At 37.6% G+C, this 23,132-nt stretch overlaps 1 protein-coding gene across 1 annotated transcript in view; it reads left to right on the plus strand.

Moving 5' to 3' along the window:
- Positions 1-23,132, plus strand: part of CDIN1 (CDAN1 interacting nuclease 1) — a 212,321-nt gene that overhangs the window by 84,726 nt on the left and 104,463 nt on the right. Inside the window, exons 6-8 of the mRNA XM_082846713.1 lie at positions 11,918-11,997; positions 12,350-12,399; positions 17,391-17,458. Of these exons, the coding sequence (XP_082702839.1) occupies positions 11,918-11,997; positions 12,350-12,399; positions 17,391-17,458 (198 nt within the window). The remainder of the gene's footprint in view (positions 1-11,917; positions 11,998-12,349; positions 12,400-17,390; positions 17,459-23,132) is intronic.

Below are 23,132 nucleotides of genomic sequence, written 5' to 3' on the forward strand. Positions count from 1 at the left end.
TAAGACACTTGTGATCTTGCCAGGTTTTCTAGCCACCTCAGCAAATTTTGGTAGGTCTCTGCTGCCATTAACTTTCTCCCCTGACCTTGAGTTGGAGTCTTCTCTTTACCTGTGACTCAACTCTCAATGTCATCTGACATGCAGGGCCCCAGTAAGACGGGAGAGCTCAGCTTAGACAGAAGAGCTCAGCTTCATTATGTGGCCCTATATTTGCTCTACCTGGAGCACTAAGTGTCTTGCAACTTTAATTGCCAATATTTGAATTGGAGGGATATCTAGGAGGGAGGAAAACGAGGTCAATTCTTATAGATATGTTGCCTCAATCTGGAGGTCAATTCTTATAAATATGATGCCTCAATCTGGAACATTTCACATTACTTTTGAGTACCATGGGAATAGTGCTGGAGAATAGCCAGGTAATTATGAGCCCAACTGGCTAGTAAGTTCATATCATGGCTCCACCACTAACTAGGAGTGGGACTTGGGCAAATTATGTAAATTCCCCATCAGTTTCTTCATATCTAAGATGAGGATAGCCACCTTGTGAGTACATACTGAGAGTTCATCGAATTAGGGTTTAGAGTTGTGCCTGGTACACAGTAAACGCTCAGTAAATGTTGACTGTTATTCCTTTTCAGAAGTGGACACTTGTTATAGGGTAGGCTGAGTAACCCCACCTTCCTGAATGCTCAACTGACTTTGTATAGTGTTTTTGAAATTAGAAATTTGGGTACATTTACAGTTTTACCATATCCACATAGTGTACCACACGTACTAATAATAAATACGCTATATCTACCTGATATTTTTTAATTAATTTAATTAATGTCATTTATTTAATTATATTTTCAAAGGGAAATTTATAATACCACGTTAAATAACAAACTGGGCTTTCTTGCCATAAATAGAAAGTACTTGTTAAAATAACGTATAACTGTTCAAACAATTATTTTGTGTCCTAGTAAAGTCACTTCTCCTATGCCAGTGTTAAGCCCTCTTCTCTTTGGGAGACATGGCATTAGATGTTGTCAGCACTTATCTAAAGACCCATTGTGTCCTATAGCCTCTTAGTCTACATTTTCTGAAAACAGTTTTTTAAAAACCCTACTCATCTGAAATAATAAAAGCTCAAATTAAGTCAAATCCATTTTAATACTAGAAATGGCTGTAACAGTAGGGAATTGGATTTTGAGTAGTTCATTAATAATGTGGTCAGCAATTTATTGAGTAGCTATTTGTGCAGAGCGACTTTGAGGTGATAGCTGAGAAATATTTTTGCTTTTAGGCAGCTTGTCAAGCATCCTGACACAAGCAGTTCCTCAGTTGTCTTTGTGAGCCATGCATTCTCAAAGATGGTGATATGGCGTAGCCAGATACCAAGTATATCTGCGGCATTAAAATTTCATTGGGGAGCAGTTAAGAAAAAAACGTCTGAAAGTGTCCTGAGGTGGCCATAATGAAACGAACTAAAAAGAGGTGAAGAAAGATCGACGTAGACCAAACGTAGGGCCACAATGCAATCTGAAACCTTGTAGCTTCAGCACCAGTAATAAACTTATAAGAATTATTTCTCATCTTCTTGATGTGACCACAGGATTAGCTAATCCTCCATGTAAAAACCCTCAGATATGTAAAGATAGCATTGAGGAAGTATGATATCTTTTTTCCGTACTGTGCTAAGCATTATTTTTTTCCTTCAGATTTTGTTTTCTTTGGGCTATCATGGTTTCAAGTCTTAGCATCCTGATCAATCTTCTGTCAACAGGTGACAAAGTAATATTTAGTAAAGTGCCAAATGATCGGTAGCAATGAGTTCACTCCGCCCCACAGTATGAGGGAGAGGAGAACAAGAAGAATTAAGGGAAAACTTTACTGGAGGAGGTGAGAATTGAACTGAGCTTTGAAGTTTTGGCCAACGGAAAGATTCAAAAGAACATTCCAGATTTGGACGATGGAGTCTGGGGTGGAATTAAATATGTACTTGGCATTAACCACGTGCTGAATAAATTTCTGTTGAATGTTTGTTCGTTGAATAAGAGTTGATGGTGTATGATGGCTGTAGAGCTGCAAGTTGCCTGAGACAAGGATCTGATCAGTGTGACTATTCATGCTTTGGAGACACCTTCCTCTTGTCCTTATATAATACTTTTTTGATGACTCTAGTTCAAGTTATTTCTTACACAATTATGTGCTAGTTAGAGAGCACAATTATAATTTGTCCCTATAGGGTTCCCTAATGTTAAAAGATATTTCTTATTCAGATTGTCACATGGGATCAGACAGCTTTAGAGATCACTCCTGTGCTACAGGAGAGCTAGCGAGCTGCCTGGAATTCTCCAGAGGAGTGGTTCCAACTGTAAGAGAAAGTAGGCTCCTGTAGGCCACTGGCAATATTGAAATTGTCCAGAAAAGACACTGGCAGGCCAGCTCCATGGAGATGTAACTTGAGACCTTCATGACTTTGATATCCAAAAGCCTTAAACCAGCACTTGAAGAAGAGATTAAATTCTAGCTTAAAAATTAATTCTAGATTACATTTTAGGCTTTGCCATTCTAGAGCTCAGCCTCTGGAGCAGCCGCGTGAAGAAGCAGAACTCCTGGTGTGTTTTGGGAGCAGCTGTCTTCCCCATCCAGCTTTTCAGCTGCAGGGATTGTTTTTTGTTTTTTTTTTTTTCTTTGTTTTTTCAATGGAGGGAGAACCAGGTTCTAACAACACTGTGCTGTCTGCACTTGAATTTTCCTTCCAAATGACCCGTCTCATCTTCATCCCTGTATCATCCATCCCTCACTTCCTCTTGTTTTCACTCCTGACTGCTGCTATCCAGTGTATAGTCAGCCCCATGCTGGCTCACTTATCATGCTTAAATCCATTTGTGACATCGGATTAGAGGTCCCATGTATATATGGTCTTGTCTTTGTTTCAGTCCAGGTGTAACCTAGGCAGATGGCACTCTTTGCAGTAGGCAGGACTTCCAGGGACCTTAAGAGTGAAGATGATTCACCTGCTTGTTTGCCTCCGTTCCTTTCCGCAGTAGCTGGCCGCTTATCTGAGCTTACACTAAGGAAAGGAAGAGTTATAAAAGTGGGTGTGATGTTAATGATTTGGGCAGAGTTGCTACTTGATTGCTGATGCTTGAAATGCCCTTAGCTGGAGGGGAAAAAATCTCTCTCTTCTATGGTTATAGGCAAGACTTAAAATACAAACCCCTCATGCAGCGACAACACATTAAGCTTAACACACACAGAGGTAGAAAGGCCTTCTACCAGGTTCTTTCCAGAGAACAGGTTTGATTCCGGATTGTGCACTGCACACACTGAATCCCACAAGGGGGCGCGGCAGGGGAGGGGTGTAAAGAGGGAAATTCTGACATTGACGCCTTTTGCCTGTTGAATAGACTCTCTTCTGCTGTCTCTCCAAGGCCGTGGCAACATGTGCGTGGTAAGAGCAGGCTCCTGACTTCATTTATACCTCATGAAGTTTTTCTTTTTTTACCCTCTGGACCATAGAAAGTAACAAATGATTTTGATGATGTGATTTTGGGAGGCAGAAAGCAGGCCACACTGTAATCTAACACCGGCCAAGGCAACAGCCTAACGACTGTAACATCCCAGGTCTCAAACAGCATGTTAGTGCTTTTTGCGTGTTATTTTATTTCATCTTCACAACAACCCTACAAAATAAGCACCAGTGTTAATGCTCTTTTACTGATGAGGGAACTGAAGGTCACAGAGATTAATTAACTTGTTGATATGACACAGCTAGCAGGTGGAAGGGCCAGGCCTCAAACCAGGTCTATCTGATTCTAGACTCAGCACATAACCACTGTTCCGTGCCGCCTCTCCATTTGAAAGCATTATAGTGCATAGCTTTGCAAGTTTACCTTTCCTTTAGAAGGCATGTTTTTCCTCTTTCGAGGAAGATGTAAAAAAGAATTATGGTCTTGTTGTATGATATCTGAGGCTAGGTCATAAGAAGCCGTAAACTTCTGCCTGGCTCCCTTGGGATGCTTGCTCTTAGAACCTACCCGTCAATTCAAGGGAAAGTTCAAGCAGACCTCAGAGAGGTCCAAATGGAGAGAAACCGAGGCCCCTCTCCCACAGTTATAGCTGACCTCACAGCAAGCACAGATTTGCCAGACCTGTGAGTGAGTGGTCAAGAAAGTGAATCCTCCAGCACCCAGATAATCCACTCCAGTTAACGCCACACAAAGAGAAGCTGTCTCCATTGAGTCCAGCCCAACTTGCCAAATAATGAGCATGTTAAGAAATTGCTGTTTAAAGCCACCAATCCCCTCCACCAAAAAAAATATGGGTCTGTATTTGAGAAGCCCGTGGAATTGAGTCTCAAACCCGCAGAAACAAGTTGTTTTGTTTCCTAAGCCTGTTGATTAGCACAGTGCTTTGACCTCTGACATGGTAGCAGCCTTTGGAGGGGTCAGGGGAACGATTTATTTCCTAGCCACCAATGACCATTCTCCCATTTCCCTGGCCTAGCCAGACACCATGCAGCAGAGAGGACTTCACGGGTGATTTAGGTGGTTCCATTCTCCAACCTACCTGCATATTTGCCACCTGTCCCTCTCGCTATTGTCTGGGGCTCCAACTTCATGGGAGGACTTTTTTCTTTATATATTTATATAACTTTAACTGCAAAAAAAAAATTTAACAAAGAAACAAGCTTTCCCTTGAACTTCTTATTAAAGAGTTTCCAAAAACTTCAGCAACATAACAGAGTGAGTTTTTGTGGATGGGCTACGTTTCCATGACAAAGACATAGAAATGATAGACCAAATAAACAACAACAAAAAATCTTTTAAAATACATAATCAAGTTCAAACAAAGGAATTCAATCTCTAGTTACAAGAAATGGAGACAGAATGTATATTCAGAATGGTGAACAGGGGCTCACACTGTGTAGGTCCATAAGAATTTTTAGCTTTAGATGTAGACATAAAAGGCCAGGGCTGGGATTTTTAACACCCCATAGGGAAAGATGTGCAGCCAGGAGCTGGAATTGAGCTTCTACAAATAGCCCAAACCATGAAAAAAAGGAGTAGGAAACTCCACGTGCCTAGAGAAAATGTAAGGAAGCTTGCTTACTGTATATGGACTTGGGTTGTGGAGTATTAGGAGAGGAGAGAGAAATTAGAAATAGGTCAGCACCATTTGTGGGTATAGGTTCAGATTTGCATTCTTACTTACTGCAGGAAGCCTGAGCTAAGAAATTAACAATAAAACTAGTCTCTTTAAAAGTATACATAAAACTACTTTGTCATGGTTATTTCCACAGCACAAGTCAAACAATTCTTTCTGAAAATAAGCTAACAGTAAAAATTTACAAAGCAAGTAAGGAAACTACCACCATAGGGAAGATAGGTAAGTAGGTAGGCAGGTAGATAGATAGGTAGAGAAATCGTATACTATGGACTAGAGATGAGAAAATGAAGTCACTATAAATTTAATCTATAAGATGACATTTATAAACTAAAATTAATATATAAGCTGATTGAATAAAAAGAAAGACTATAGGGACTTCCCTGATAGTCCAGTGGTAAGGAATCCTCCTTCCAATGAAAGGGATGTGGGTTCAATCCCTGATTGGGGAACTAAGATCCCACATGCCACGGGGCAACTGAGCCCCACGTGCCACAACAACTGAGCTCGTGCGCCTCAACCAGAGAGAGAAGACCCGTGTGCCGCAACTAGAGAGAGGCCCGCACACCACAACGAAGACCTGAAGCAGCAAAAAAAAAAAAAAAAAACGGAAGACTATAACTGGATAAATGAAAGAATAGGAAATAGTGTGAAAAACACATTTAAAAATACAAAAATAACGTTTAGAAATGAAATAATTGTCATTGAGGTTAAAAGCTCATTAGATGAGTGAGGTGTTGGATTAAACAATAAAAATTAGAAGAATTAGATTAGAACAAAAGTTAGTGAATTCTAGGATGGATCTAAGGAAAGTAACTTTAGTGTAACACAAGAGATGAAGAGAAGGGAAATATAAACACTTTATGGGGGTAGGAGATAAAATAAGACCTAAAAGATGTCTAATGTAAGCGTTCCAGAAAGAGAATGGAGACCAAAGCTATAATGGCTCATTTCTTTCAAACTGGTTAAAGGCATTTATCCTTAGACTCGTGAAACATAGCTAATTCCAAGCAGGCTAAATAAAAAGAGCCATACCCAGGTGAACAGTGATGTAACTATTGAATATCAAAGAAAAATCTAAAAGCAACCAGAAATTAAAGACAAATTACCTATATAAGGACTACCATTAGACTGAGAGTAGAGTTCTTATTTGTAATAGATGTCAAGAAACAATGGAATCATATCTTCAAAGGGCTGAATCTTAGCCTGTGATTCTGTGCCCAGCTATATTATCATTCAAGAGTGAGAAATAAGTAGAGATATTTTCAGACAAGGCAGAACTAAATGATTTACTACTCAGTGATCCCAGCTGAAAGAACTAATAAATGAGGTGCTTTAGTAACAATATCCAATTTTTGGATATTGAATCCAAAAGTAGAATGTGGAATTCAAGAAGCAATGCTGAAAAAGGAAATTGACAAACATGTTGATAAATCTAAATAAGCATTGAATGTTTAAAAAATGTTTTTAAAAATGGAAAGAGACTATATAAGTGAAGATTCTCCAGAGAAAAAGAACCAGTAGGACTGTGTGCATGCGCGCGCGTGTGTGTGTGTGTGTGTGTGTGTGTGTGTGTGTGTGTGTGGAGAGAGAGAGAGATTGATGATAAGAAATTGGTTCACATGATAATAGAGGCTAATAAGTCCCAATACCTACAGTTAGTCAGCAAGCTGGAGACACAGGAGAGGCAATGCCAGTGGCCTAGTTCCAGTCCAAAGGCCTGCAGGCTTGAGACCCAGGAGGAACCAGTGTTTTAGTTCTAGTCTAAAGGCAGGAAAATACCAATGTCCCAAGTCAAAGGCAGTTAGGCAGAAAGAATTCTCTTCTACTCAGTCTTTTTGTTCTAGTCAGTCCTTCAGCTGATTGGATGAGGCCCACCACATTAGGGAAGGCAATCTGCTTTACTCAGTCTACCAATTCAAATGTGAATCTCATCCAGAAACACCCTTACAAACATCTAGAATAATGTTTGACCAAATGTGTCACCCTGTGGCCCGATCAAGTTGACACATAAAATTAACCATCACAAAGACTAACTAGGAAATTGTGTTTACAAACAAGATGGTTGAACAGAAATAATAGGCACAATAACATGGAGGCTGATGAGGAATGGGGGCTTTCTGATTGGAGTGAGTGCATTCTAAATTACTTATACTCAGAATTACAAAGGAGGTATGATTAGATTAGATATTGTTTAAATTTTTTTGAGAGGACTACTGAAGAAGTAGATACAAAGTGTATTACATTCAAGTGAATAAAGAGAGAAAGGGGGCATAAAGAAAATTTAATCAACTAGGAGGTAGTAAAGGAGAAATGGAGAAGGGAAGGAAATGGTTACCAGAATATGGAAAACAAGAGGGTAGAGATAAGTCCAGATGTCTCAGTTGCAAGTGGATTAAACTCACTTTTTTAAAAGCAAAGATTTTCAAATTTGATTTTAGAAAATCTGGCTAAATGTTATTAATAAGAGGCAGGCCTAAGACTTAATGATACAATGAAGTTTAAAGTAAAGAAATGGAATACCAGATATATCAGGCAGCTACTATCCAAAAGAAAAGTGATGCAGCAGTATTACCACTAGGTAATGTTATGTTTAGCACAAAAAAAGAGATTGAGAAGGTTATGACTTGATGCCAAAAGACATAATTTCTAAGAAGTATGTGTAAAACAATGAGTTTGTACACCCAACAAAATAGCCTCCTAATATAGAAAGCGAACATTGATAGAATTATGTGGAGAAACTGACAAACTGACAGTAGTAGTAGATTAGTTCATATCTAGTTTGGAAAATATTAATAAGAATATAGAAGATTTGAATAATACAATTAAAAACCTTGACATACTAGACATACCTGAACTCTGTACGTCAATAGGAACTTCAGTGATTTTTAAGACATATAAAACATTTATAAAAATACGTTCCATATAAAAACACAAAGGAAGTCAAGCACATACTTCCAAATTAAAATAAACATCACATACACTGACCACAATCTGATCAAATTGGAAATATAAAAAATGATTAAAAGAATTTATGAATCAAAGATTAAATCATAATGTAAACTACAAAATATTTATAAATGACAACAAAAATGATGGCATGTAGCTAAAGCAGAATTTAGAGGAAAAATTATAGCCTTAAAAAGTATGTTAAAAGTTTAAAAATGTATTTAATAAACATAGTAAATTAGTAAAAGGATAAGTGTAGCAAACTCAAAGAAGAAAGCAGGAAACAATATCACAAAAGGATAAATTCAATGTAACTTGAGGAAATGGAGCAGTAGAGAGAAAGCAAAACCCAAATTTGGTTTCTTGAAAATACTAGTAAAACAAACCAACCTCTAGCAAGAGTGATAAATTTAAAAGTTTACACAAATTAATCTTAGGCTATCCAAAGTTAATTTAATTGCCAATCCAGAAGCTAAATCAGAATGGTGGGACATGGATATTTATTATATTAGCTTCCTGCCTTCTTTATGTTAGAAATATTCCACAATAAAAAGATCATGATCTTTATTTAGGCATTATGCCTTAGTCCAGGCATCGCCTCTTGCCTGTCTTCTGTGTAGCGTGCTTTAACAGATACCAGCTCTCCTATTCTTGTACATCTTGCTTCAAGTGACTCATGCATTCTTGCTTTGCACATGCTTGGTAGATAGTTGAAATCCCAGCAGTTGAAGCAGTGACAGGGTTAAATTGTGAAATCAACAGAATGACTACCTCTAGCAAAGGTTAGGGAGAACAAAACTCCTGTCTACCTGTGGTCAAAATAGATTGATGTACATTGGACAGATGTCATGGCTGGCCTAGGGACAGCTTCTGTGAAAGGCATAGGCTTCCGTGAGGGTTCCTATCCCCAGCCGTCCCAAGATTGTCCAATTGCCTTTCCTTATCTGGTTGATGTTATTATTCCTCCCTTTGGCATTTCCTAAGCTTCAGAGTATGTGTGTAAATGTATGCTTGCACTCTGGCTTGATCTGAGATGTAGACCTCCTCAAGCCTGAGTGCAAAGACCCAGGCATGGAGGGCAGGCACATCCTGCATCTGGAGCCTTGGCCTGCAGTTCCTATGTGTTAGCACTTTTCTCTCGTGCTCTGAAAAACGGCAGGTTGCAAGAAGAGAAAAGAGCTTTTTTTGAGTTTAAAATGAACGCGGACTCAATATATAGTTTTTACTATTCAATTTAAAATCACTGACTTCCTCTCGCAAGCTTCCTTTGATTTGAATAGTGTTCTATTCAATATATTCAAACTATTTTTTTTAAGTTTATTGGCAATGATTCTTAATTCTGGTAAGCACACTGTATCTAAAATGTATATTGTGAGGAAAATTATGATGTCATCAGTTTCTTTTTTCTTTAATATTTCCCTTTCTTCCCTCATAAAATAAATGACCTAATTTTTTTCTGTACTAGGGTATTGTCCGTCTTCTTTTTTAAAAAGGGCCTTTGTTTTATGATTTTAGCAATGAGTTTGCATATAGTTTGGTATGAGGTCAGTAATTTTCCCTAGAATAGCACTTTTGGGTATACTGTCTGGTCATTTAGTAATCTTCTCACATGGGTATGAGAGTTAGCAGTGTAATAACTTAGCAATAACCAGGTGCATGTGGAGAAGGTGCTTTTGTTCCGTTGAGACACTGATAGCATCATGGGTACCACAAAGGAATGTGTCTGCCATTACTATCCGGTGACTGAGTGGCAGACCAGAGAGTGCAGTCCCTCAGGGAAGGTGACCCAGTGCATGTGCGATTGCTTTGTTCCCCTCCTACTAGCCTGGCCTTAGAATTAAGTTGGGAAAACAGAGTGAGTTTACCAGGTACTTTTCTATCTATTTAACACTATTGTTGGAATAATCTATTCTTTTATAATAAGACAGTTTGCTACTTCATATTTCCAATGTTTGTTCCACTTATCCATGGTAATGTCTTTCCAAAATAATTGAGTCTAACTTAAGCTTACATGAGGCAAATGCCTAAGCCTGATTTGTTTCTTATTATTACTTAAACTTTAACAAAATAAATAACAAAAAAGCTGTTGTAGCTGTTTTCTCTAGGGACTCATGTAAGAACCCTTAAAGGTAGTCATGTCAGATAACATTATCACTTTCTACAGAGGAAGACACCGAATTTGAGAGGTTCCATAATTTGCCAGGTTGCAGAGCTGGGTATAGGGATAGGGCTGGATAGGATTCCTCCAGTGATGATGATCTTTTCTGAGACTCCAAATATGGCCTCTCCACTTGCAGTGCAAACACATTTATAAATGGCTATGAACTATATAACATTGCTATAAACATGCAGTTATGGAACTAAGAATAGGAAATAATTAAAATTATTGCGCTTCATTTTTTTGTGCACTCCATACTATGCTTAAGTGAGAAAGATGTCATTTCCTTCCACAGAATTTACTAACATTTATCATATCTGTCAGTGTTCTTATGGTACTGAACTTGATAAAGAACATCATAATCTAAAAAAATATGTTAAGCCAAAAACTTTCTCAGAACCTGAATGACATAGGTCTGTGGTCTGTGTTCATTCTGTTTAACTAGATAATTATCCAGTATGCATTTTAGTTTGTGCTTGTAGGGACCAGACCCTAAGCTATTTTGGTAAATGGGAATGAGTCCCCTGGAGGACTTGAAGGAATTGGTTCCTAAGCAACACCTGACTTAGCTTCCATCTAGAGACTTGCCTTCCTCCCATGCTGAGGAAGAGGAGTTCTGGCCACCATGGCTTCTGCATGCCCACAGTAAACAGTGAGGCCAGGATCTCTTGCCTCACTTTTCAAAGGGTGTGATCTGATATAGCATCCCTCAGAAGATGCCTCCCATAGTCCCTTCTGTTGCAGTTCCCCGGGATAAGGTCAATTTAATTTGCAACTGGGTGTGATGAGACGTTTTGGGACAAAAATTCATATATAAATATAAATGTGTGTGTGTGTGTGTGTGTGTGTATTATTTTCCCTTATTTAAGATTTGCTCAGGGCTTCCCTGGTGGTGCAGTGGTTGAGAGTCTGCCTGCCGATACAGGGGACACGGGTTCGTGCCCCGGTCCGGGAGGATCCTACATGCCGCGGAGCGGCTGGGCCCGTGAGCCATGGCCGCTGAGCCTGCGCATCCGGAGCCTGTGCTCCGCGACGGGAGAGGCCACAGCAGTGAGAGGCCCGCATACCGGAAAAAAAAAAAAAAAGATTCGCTCTATTGTCAGTCAGTTTTACCTACTTTCCTTATCTGTGAAATGGACATAACATTTCGTGGCAGTTGATGAGAATTATTTCAGAAAGGTTTAGAATTCAGAGATGCTTTCTCGGCTGAAAGTTATTTTTTATTGACGTCATTGAAGTCTTTGAATCTGACCTGCCTTCACTAAGCTTTCCAGGTACATATGCTTGATTATAACATACTTACCTGCAAAAGGTAAATATTTTCTTTTCTGATTGTTTTTGTTGTGGTTTTCTTTTTCCCCCAAGTGGGCTTTTCCAAAGCTAATTTATCTGCAAAGAGACATATGCTTTAGGTCTGTACTTGTTAATTTACCTTGGAAAAATTAGGTCATCTTCAAATCTGGCAATGTGGCTTATAAACTTGGCAAAATGGTCTAATTAAAAGCTTCCCATAGATTTGAAAAAAGGAAAAAAATGATTAGTATCAGTAATGTTTTCATTTTCATGCTTTGTGTATTTATAGGTATATGTCACTTCTCATGTTGTATTAAAAGTATGTTGACTGTCTGCTAACAGTTCATCTCTTTTCTTCTGCAGCCTCCAAGTCTGTTATAAATAGTATGCTACGGGACCCTTCTCAGATTCCAGATGGAGTTCTAGCAAATCAGGTCTATCAGGTATTAATCACAGCTGTCTATTTTCAGTGGCAATGCTGTTATCTGCCTAGCAGAGTAAAGGATTTTAAACCTCATTTAATTACTGTCATCATAAACTATCACTGAGGTCAGGGTGCACCATAAATGGCAATGCAATATTTGCAAGAAGAGCATTTCACTTTTTAATAGCTTGCTTTTATAGTGAATAAAAAGGATGCAATTTTTGTTTTCTGTGATTAAATCTGAACAGTCTTTTGATAGCTTTTTAAATTTTTTTTTTTTAGGAAAAGGAATGACTGCTTTTAGGATACTATTTAACTGCACCAGTTTTTGTAGTCACTCATCCCAGACCCCTTCTCTTATTTGTCTGCAGTGCATCGTGAACGACTGCTGTTATGGACCACTGGTGGACTGCATCAAACAGTATCCTTTCCCATAAAATTTTAGGTGCACAATTGACGAGCTTAGACTCAGTGGAGGAGATGTGTCTAGCTTTAACCTGACATAAAGTTCTGCTTCACAAAACACATATCATACTCTTCTATTTTATATTCAATCAACTGGAGGGTCACTGCAGACCATTCTTTTCTACAGCTTAAAAAGAAAAAAAATCAGATAGGCCCCGGGAAGATGTCAGTTCAGCAGTTGCACAGTCACAGGCTTATTTCAAACTGCTTGGTTTTCAGTGAGTTTAAAGGTACAGAGTCATGAGGCGAGTAACACATTGTCTTGGATGTCTAACCATTCCAGTGAACATTTTTTCAAATATAACACATTTCTATTTAAAATGAACCAAATTTAGTTGAGAATAAATTTGGAGCCTGGAGTTAAAGGATGATGTGATTAAAATGCCACCAGAGACTATCACGTTTTAAAGGGCAGTAGATTCTTATTGCTTAAATGTTGATTACAATCTGAGCTATTGCTTGGGTTCCTAATAAACATTTTTAGAGAAAACCAAGCTAATTTTTCCCTCTGGACTGAATTTAAGGCTATGAGAACAGATGTCCAGTCATTCTTCATTAAAGATATTGAGATTACTAGAGTTAATGCTTGCTTCTTCAAACAGGATTTGAGTGGACAGCAACTAGACTTGGTGAAGGAGGACATTTTTAATCAATACCTTTAGTAGTGTTGTGGCAACACTAAGGATATTGACAGTCCTTGGCTCAAAAAGTTTATTCAAAAGGTAAATAATTAGCAATTTTTTAATGGGAATCATATCTATCTGAGTCCATGAGTCTCATATTTCTTAATAATATAACATGCCCTTCCTGGGTTTTGGGTGGCATTGCGACCAGTTGTGACTGGTGATTACCAGTAAGGAGGCATTTTGTTAGGAGTCAATGAAATTTTTGTAAAAAAAAAGATTCCTTTTCTTCTTTTCATAAAGTTAACCTTTGAAAAATAATCTTTTAACAGAGTCCTCTTGTAAGAATATTCAGTATCTATGTTACAGCCCTTGGTATATTTATTCTTCCAATCTAACAATCTATTATATTGGTTAATATATAATATTAATATATTATAGCCCTTTGTATATTTCTTCTTCCAATCTAACTTAAATTAATAAAAATCACAGCATTGTCATAAGCTTGCCTCTTTATTAGACCAAAGTGAAACTATACTTCTATTTTCAGTGTAAAATTAATGATAGTGTTAGAAACTGTCAGAATGCCAACCTCACATTGCTACAGTGATAAAGTTTAGCACATTCATATAACAACTAACACCATCTCAGAGTATCTGGGGTGGAATTACATGTTAATTTTGAAGCACATAAAATAGTTAAAAATCAATTTAAAGTTAAGGTTTTAAAAGCATAATGTCTTTTGAAGGATTGTTTATTGATTTTAAATATAACTATCTAATTATATATGCATGGACTAACGTATGAAGTCAACTGCTTTGCAAATGCCAGGAGGCTGTTTTGCAGTAATAGTTGAGATGCTTACGGGAAACCAGATTGCTGTATTGCTGGGGAAGAAAATGGCTTGTGAGGTTATTTACAAGTTTTGCCCCATGGTCACTGCCATACATCAATAATAGGTATTATTATAGAGAAAGTCTAAGTGTTTCTGCTTATGAAGCATTATAAATTCTGTTTGGAGTATTTTCCTTGCATTTTTGCCATCATTCACTTTCCTTTTTTGGCTGTGTTATTGCCAGTAGAATTTAAAGTAGTACATGATTTCAGTTGATAAAGATAATGATGTATGTCTGTAAATTGTATTCACTGACTAGATTATAATTTCACAGTTCCATTATGCCTATTGCCAATAAAATTACTGTTTTTATAAGCTTTATTTTCTAGACCTTGTATTTTATATATGTTTATATCAAACAAAGCATAATCAAGAAGTATATCTTTCCAAAGTTTCAAATTAGTGATTGCTTTTACCGTGCAAAATAAAACAGGCTGGGATGTTCATAGAGAATTGATTTTATCTTTGCACTGAGATAGTAGCGGTTTAATATAATGTAAATACACTTGCATAGATGTTTCTGAGGCTGATCAACAGGAATTATTTTATTTCACACTGAGTAAAAATTATTGAATTTTCATGTGAGTGGAAATGCTATTTGTATGTTGTTCTGATAATTTGGTAACGTTTACATTGCTTACTCGGTAAATTGCATCATTTCATTAGAAAGCACACACTTAATAAATAGAATAGGTGCAAAACCTTTTTACTCCATTATGAAAATGTTACATGTAGACATTTGTTTAAGTAGAATAAAGTAAATTGGTCATTTGTTAATAAGACGCCAAAAAAGCACAGTAGCAAAGAGTATATAAATTGTCATTGTGCTTTCTTTTTCTTTTGGTGTCTACTGTAATTCTTCCTACATAGCCACGCCCACTCACCTTTCCTGCCACAGGTTATATTCACGGACACAAAAGGCGTGAGAAACCGGCCGCCTCAACTTTCCAAAGTGTGACCTCAGGACAAGCTATTAGACAAAGACCTAAACAGAGGAGCAAGGAAAGACAAGGGTACAGGAAGCTTGGAGTGCTGTGGGTTTCATTTCTGTACCATCAGTAACCTTGGTTTCATGATTCAACATTTTAGATGTAAATAATTTACAACAATAAAAGTGAGAGCACATTTATGTGGAATAGAAGTAAATAATTTAGTTCTCAAATGTGGGATGCCCCTAGTAATGAGAAACCATTGAGAGGTATTCATCAGATATCTTCAATGGACTCTGCAAGTGTGTGAAATTTTGTGATTTCAGAATTTGTTTTCTTTATTTTGTTTTCAGTGAGAAGTAAGAGCAGTCCTATGCATGGGGAGGAGGGGACAGCAGAAGGAAAAAGACAATGATAATGACTTGGGGCTTGTTTTGACAGTGGATACGAGTGGTCTCACCTCTTGAATTCTAAGATTTAAGTGATATTCACCTGTATGTGTTGATAAAGAGCAGACTAATTCTCTAAGAATTTTTAATTTTACAAATAATATATAAGCTTTATTTCATTTAAATTGGACTCTCGCAGTGCATGATCAGAATTAAAGAGTCTCTGGTAAGCCAAGGAGTGATAGGACCAGGTTGGCATCAGTGAGATGGAGAATTAGATAATTACAGGCACACCTCATTTTATTGTGCTTCACTTTATTGCGCTGCGCAGATATTATGCCTTTTACAAATTGAAGGTTTGTGGCAACCCAGCATCGAGCAAGTCTGTTGGATTCATTTTCCCCATAGCATTTGCTCACTTCCTGTCTCTGCGTCACCTTTTGGTAATTCTTACAGTATTTTAAACCTTTTCATTATTATTATATTTGTTACCGTCATCTGTGATGTTACAGTAGCAAAAAGATTAGGACTCGCTGAGGGCTCAGATGATGGTTAACATTTTTTAGCAATAAAGTATTTTTTAATTAAGGTATGTGCATTTTTTTGGACATAATGCTTTTGGGCACTTCATAGACTACATTATAGTGTAAAAATAACTTTTATATGCACTGGGAAACCAAAAAATTCATGTAACTTGCTTTACTGCGATATTTTTTTTATTCTGGAACTGAATCCACAATACCTGCAAGGTCTGCCTATGTTACCAAATGCTTTTGACAGAATTAAAGTACCAGAATAGGATAACACTCCTTTTCACACTTTGTACAATCTCATCCTTTTGGAAAACAGACCAGAATTCCAAGTTTCTTCCCTGACTTCATTACTTACTGGCCATGAGACTGTCAGCAGGTTCTTCAGCCTTCCTGAACCTTGCTTTCGTTAACTGTAAAAATGGGACTAGTAATGGTACCTGCTAATGTGATTGTTGTGAAGATTAAATAAGATGATACACCAAAGTGTTTAGCACAAAGGCTTAGTATATGGTATTTAAGAAATATTAACTAATATCAATTATCTTTACATAATCAATTTTAATATTTTTTAAAGAAGGCATACAGAGGTCACAGACACAGGCTTTGCAGAGATTTTATACTGATCCTCTGCTCTGCCACATATTAGCCATATGACCTTGTGCAGATTTCTTTCTAAGCCTCGGTTTTCTCATCTGTAAGATAAGAATAATAATAACTGTGAGGATGAAATATAATACATAAAGCACTTAATACAGTGCCTGCCTCATAGTAGCACTCAAAACTTTTTTTTTTTTTGGCCGCCTGCCATGCGGGATCTTAGTTCCTCTACCAGGGGTCGAACCTGTGCCGCCTGCAGTGGAAGCACGGAGTCTAAACCACTGGATTGCCAGGGAAGTCCCAGCACTCAAAACATTCATGTGTGAGTGTGTATGTATTTATATGCATTATATAATATGTGAAAACTTGCACACACGAGAAAAAGACTTGAAACAGCCTCTGTACCCACACCCTGATCCACAGCCCTTTACTAGGATGTCTTTCCTCCAGAGTGCATATAATTCTCAACAAGTCAGTTGTTTGACTTCCCAAGTCACAGAAGATCACCAGTCATAGTCTAGAAGTGAAATAGGAGCTGCTAAATGCTGGCTTTGTGACAAGTGTGAATTCACAAAAGATTTATGGAACTCTGTAAGACTGGAAACTCTTTTAGGGCAAAGGCTGGTTGGTATTCTTTGCTGCACCTTGTAAGTGCTTAATAAATGGTCCTAAATTGAACTGAGGGATTTTTAACATAGCATAAAGGATGTTTAAAATGAATTTCTTTTCAAAAGAAGATAAAGTACACATCCATTTACAAATCTTTATTTGCCAAAATCCATTTAAACATTATAGAAAAAAGTCTATCGAATCACTTAAATGAGGGGATTTGTAAAGAAATCTCACTCCTCAGAGATGTGGGCTGTATGAGGAGGTACTTGCTGTAATTACCTCCATTGGTCATTTCATCTCAAAGTATAGCCCTGGTATTAGCGTGCTTTAATTCTACCTATGTTACCCTCCTTAACTAACACTTCCCAGTGCCATTGGTCATGAGCATGAAGTTCTGCTCAGGGACTTGCTTCTGGAGAAAAACCTGTCCTTCCTAGGTAAGTATTGCTTACGTCCTCTTCAGCATATGTTATCTCCACGAGTGCTTAAATGTATATTTTTAAAAATCTTCCACTTGCAGTTATTATGTACTAAAGGAAGAGAAAACGATGATGGATGCTGTGCATGTTATCTTTTATTGATTTAGAACTGAGCAGGAACTCAGTTACGTAATCCCCTGTATATACAACACATGCACAGGCTTGCAATTAATATTTTATAGAATAAGTGGCTGAAAAAATGCTTTAATATCTGTTGCAGTATTACTTTTGGTGTCATGAGATATTAGCCATAATCTAGGCCTTCCAAGAGAAAGAAACAAAAGAAATATTGTCCATAAAATACTTTATATATTAAAAAGAATTGTTAGAAAAATTCATGTTAGGTATTTTTGTCTCGTGTATGGAATCGGCTAGTACTTTTACTTGAAAATGAAATACTGAGCTTTTATTATTTTTATGCCAAACATGAATTGTCATCATAGATTTAGTATGACTTTTTAAAATCTCACATGTATGCATGTGTTTGTGTGCCAGTGTGGAATCTTATTACAGATTGTTATTTCTTTCAACATCTCTTACACATTAGAAATTAAGCCTCAAAAGGCGTTCATGTGATAACTGATCACAGCAACCATAAAGCACTCTACAAGGAATTAATTCCTCTTCTCCATTTTAAATGTGGTAATTTGTCAAGGTTCTATACAGATCGTATTATTGTACACATCTGTTTTATGTAGATGTTTAAGAGTTTGCATAGTGTATTTTTTTTTAGTTTAAAAACATCAGACAATATTGGATTACATAATTTTTGCTCCAAAATGGACAAGACTTAGCCAAGGAAAGTCAAATGAATGGTCTTATGTCAAGTTGAGGAAGGATGTTGAATACAGTTCTGCAAGAAGTCTGTTTTAACTCTTAATATTCCATATTTTTATTAGTGACCTGGAGAATGGAGTTGAATGTGTTATAAGATTGTTGATAATTTTAAGATAGGGTATACCATAAATATTCTCCAGCGAGAGTTAGAGAAAGCTGGTAAATTAGGAAAGTGGCCTCAGATTACTGAATTAAATTTTGCTATGCAAAAGCAGCAAGTTTTTGTTTTTCTTAACATCTTTATTGGAGTATAATTGCTTTATAATGGTGTGTTAGTTTCTGCTTTATAACAAAGTGAACCAGTTATACATATACATATATCCCCATAACTCTTCCCTCTTGCGTCTCCCTCCCACCCACTCTCCCTATCCCATCCCTCTAGGTGGTCACAAAGCACCGAGCTGATCTCCCTGTGCTATGCAGCTGCTTCCCACTAGCTATCTATTTTACGTTTGGTAGTGTATATATGTCCATGCCACTCTCTCACTTTGTCCCAGCTTACCCTTTCCCCTCCCCATATCCTCAAGTCTATTCTCTCGTAGGTCTGCATCTTTATTCCCATCTTGCCCCTAGGTTCTTCAGGACCTTTTTTTTTTTTTTAGATTCCATATATATGTGTTAGCATATAGTATTTGTTTTTCTCTTTCTGACTTACTTCACTCTGTGTGACAGTCTCTAGGTCCATCCACCTCACTACAAATAACTCAGTTTCGTTCCTTTTTATGGCTGAGTAATATTCCATTGTATATATGTGCCACAAGAAGATGTGGCACATATATACAATGGAATATTATTCAGCCATAAAATGTTTTTTTAATATAAGAAGAACAACTGAGATGTTCAGCATATGGAAAGAGGGTGAATTAGATAGAAATCACTTTTTAAAATCTGATAAAGAACAAGAGTGTATAATGACTCAGAACCAGTTGGAATGGATGACCTATGATGCACCACGAGATATGGTGTAGAACTATGGAGTTCCGATAATATTATGAAGTATCTGATCATATTGATCACTCAGTGGCCAATACGGCACGGCCAAGTCTATTGTTTGAAGCCACCAACTGAGCAGTCGTATTTTCAAGACTGCTTGGTATTACTCTCTTGGCACCATCTGCTTAAGAGTAGTCAGGCCCTTGACACCACTTCTTTGCTTCGACTAGCTTTTCTCTGCTTCCTTCCTGAGGACTAGAAGACCCCACCGGGGAGGAAAAGCAAAGGGCTTACTCATGGCTTAAACTTAGTCCCAGGTCCTTGACTTCCTTGATTCCGGGAACTGAGTGCACTAGACTGGATTGGCCATGGCTGACAAAGGCAGTGCAGAAACACGCCAGGGAGTCATTGCCACTTGCATACGTGTTCAGAAAGGGGACTTAATATGGAGGAATCCCATCTATTCTTCTGTGCTCTAAGATCTAGAGGTAATTCTTTTATTGAAGCATACTAAAGATGATACTTAACTGGTGTTTTAGCTGGCTTCATGTAACCTCAGTCCTGTTTTGAAGCATTTCCTCATCAGCATATGAAGAAGTTGTTATTCTATGCACTTTAAGCGTTTTAATGCAACACTGAATTAATACATGTTTATTTATGGTTAAAACATGAAAATTCAAAGCTTTGTATGGAGTATTGTTATGGGGTTGTTCTTTTACCTTGTAAATACCCCTTCACAATGATTAATCATATCTAAAGTACTGTACCAGGTAAATTTAGATAGATCATCAAAAATATTGGTATATAAATAGACCACTAAACGTATTTTATGTTTTCTTGTTTACATGTGTACACCGTGAATTTTGTTGCAGAGGCATTGCAAACATGTTTGTTTTGCTTTGATTTTTTTTAATAAATGAAGGTAAAATCAATCTCTTTCCCTCCGTGTCTCTCTCTCTCTCCTTCCCTCCCTCCCTCCCTCCTTCAAATCTGGACTGCTTTCAAAAGACGAGGATTCTTATTGTTTATATATTACCCCTTCTTAAGAATTATGACTTCCTGAAATTTTTTATCTCATTTAAAAATTTCCACCCATTGTGCTCGATATGTCATTTTATAAAATACATATTTTATCTGACCTCTGTAAAACAGAGAGGGCAAATAAAAGAGAAAAATAAAAATAAATCACTTTTATCTTAACCCTAATAACTTCTTAAATTTTCTTGATTTATAACCATGTCCTGAACAGTTGCTATGGCACAAGATTTAACCAGGCACTATTGGAAAGAAAGAGCCCTTTTCATTGAAGATTTGGGTGTACTCATGGATTTATCCTATCCTGTAAATTTATCCATTTTGTACTTCTCAAAATGTATATTGTATTAAGAGGAGTCAACGTTGAATAAATGGCTTTAGTTTCTCCAACTCAAAAATATATTTTATTCACATATTAGTTTGAAAAATAAGTTACTGAGTCAGGTACTATTTTAGGCATTAGACGTAAGTCAGATAAAGTCCCTGCTTTTGTAGCGTTATGGTCTAGTAGGGAGACAAGTTACAAACAAATGAGTACAGGTAATTTCTAGTAATTTTCTCAGAGCTCTTGTAATTCTTTGATTCATTATTCATTCATTCTTTTCAGTTAACTTTTGTCGCGTATGTTCTCTGCATGCCAGGAACTATACACTAATTACTACGAGGATGATGACAGACACTCCCGCCGTCCGGCTGCTCAGTCACACACACTATTGCCTTGTCCGTCCCAGTAAGAATGCAGTTTCATCTAGTGCATCTCACTTGATTGTCTTGATAGTGAAAATAAATACATTCAAGGCTGTTATCCTGCTTCTCCTATGAAATTTTTGAAAGAAAGGTACAGATTATATTAAAAATCAATAGCTACCCTTTACATATGAAGAAAATGCTACTGGCTCATAAGCTACTTTTCCTGAAGTGGTGATAGAATTTTACTTCCTCATCTGTTCTCTCTCAGTGGCCCCTTCCTGCTTCCATGTGCTTCTTGGACAGCTAGTTGAGCTCATTAGCTTGGCTGTCTTACCACTAAGCTAACCACTCTTTCTTTTGGTGCAGCAGACAGATACCTTTAGTACTTGCTATGGGCAGGTACCATTAGGGGTTAAAAAAAAAAAATCTTAAGTCAAACATGGAGCCTTCCAGGAAAATTTCAGATAAGTAGAGGTCAGTTCTTTCCAAGGATGGTTAATTTAGAATGAATATTTATTGATCGGCATTTAAAGTCTCAGAAAATGTGAAGAGCCTACTGCCGACTTTTAGGCTTGGAAGCACAAAGAACCCTTCTTAAACTTTAAATTGACCGGTGTCACTTGTGACCATCCTTATCCCCTCTGCTAAGAGTTTGTTCCTTTTCTAACATCAGTGAAATAGAAAATGTATTATGTCTACTGATGGAAGATGTTTTAATTTGTATCTCTCAAGTAATTAATGAAACCACGTTTTTTTATATCCTCTCTCTGTCTCTCTGTCTGTCTCTCTTTTTTGAGGGGGTGAGGGGAGAGCTTTGGACAAAAGGCAAGGGAGGAAAGGAAAATAGTTACTGCCAGAAGATGACAAGACCGTTTGCACTGTTAGGGAAGATATGAAAGAGCTTGTACCAAAGACTGAAGACGAACCATTCATCCTCCATGGGTTGGCATATCTCCAGGTCGGAGGGACTTTCATTAGTGACTTCCACAGCCACTGTCTGGTGCAAATTCTTGTTAAGTTTGGCTTGATAAGGATAGCTCTGCAGTTATTTTATTCTTTCCAGTGAATGTTGCCCTGTTAGTAGACGCTAACAATTATTTTGAGTGACACCTGAGAGACATTTGCTTCATCCCTTCCTCACCCTACCATGTTTGGTCTTGCCTTATGACAAACCAGCATATTTTACATGGGTGCTTTTCTAGCGTTCATGTATTACTCTGTGGGACTCCAGGAGGGTGTAATCTGTAAAGCCAAATAGGCTTAGTGAAGGATGTCCCTTGCTGTAAGAAATTAGGATCTTTGTTTCTAAGAGTTCATCTACTCCTGCTGCTTTATTCCCCACCTGAAGCAGCAGTGCTCTGGGGAAGTGATTATGATGTGACAAACGGGGGATTATGACTTTAGGTGAAGAATAGGCAGTGGGAATAGATGAGATTTAGAATACTAGGATTGTGTTTACATGCAGATGTTAGCAGTAGAGGGTAAGAGACTAGAAATAAAACATATGGTTATATAGGCTAAAGGGAACTGAGATGGTTGGGTATTTCAGAAGGTATCAACTATTTAAATTCCTAACTAAAGGTTAAAACTTAGATGCAGTTTTCAGGGTAACAGGAACATTATATTGGGGGCAGGATGTGGAGAATCTGGGGCCTGTTCTCCCCTTCCTGAAGAAGTTGTCAAGGTGAGGGACCATCTTTACTTGCTTGCCTTATTGAATATGCTTGTGCACGCTTCTCCCTGGGACCAAGAGAAAAGAGCCACAGACATGTGTATGCTGCTGAAAGACAGGTTCTTTGGAACTTTGAAGACAGGTTACCCTGTCCACTTAACGACGGTAGTCTTCCTGCTTCAGGCCCACAGCTCTTCCGTCACCATTGCTCTGGTTAGATAACTCACATCTGCCAATATCTGCTTTCCTGACCACTGATGATAAATTAAAACTTTTGGTTGTAAGTGACAGAAATCCAGTCTAACTAGATTATATGCACACACAAAAAAGGAGAATTTACTAGTTCAGAGATATACCCGTGAAGTCCAAAGGAGAAGTTTGCTTATGGTGTGTCTAGAATCCAGAAGACAAAACAGTGTCATCAGTTCTCCTCTTTTTTCCCTTTTGTGTTCTTTTTTGCCCTGT

The sequence above is a fragment of the Leucopleurus acutus genome, assembly GCF_964270905.1.
Source record: "Leucopleurus acutus genome assembly, chromosome: 1".
Taxonomy (NCBI): domain Eukaryota; kingdom Metazoa; phylum Chordata; class Mammalia; order Artiodactyla; family Delphinidae; genus Leucopleurus; species Leucopleurus acutus.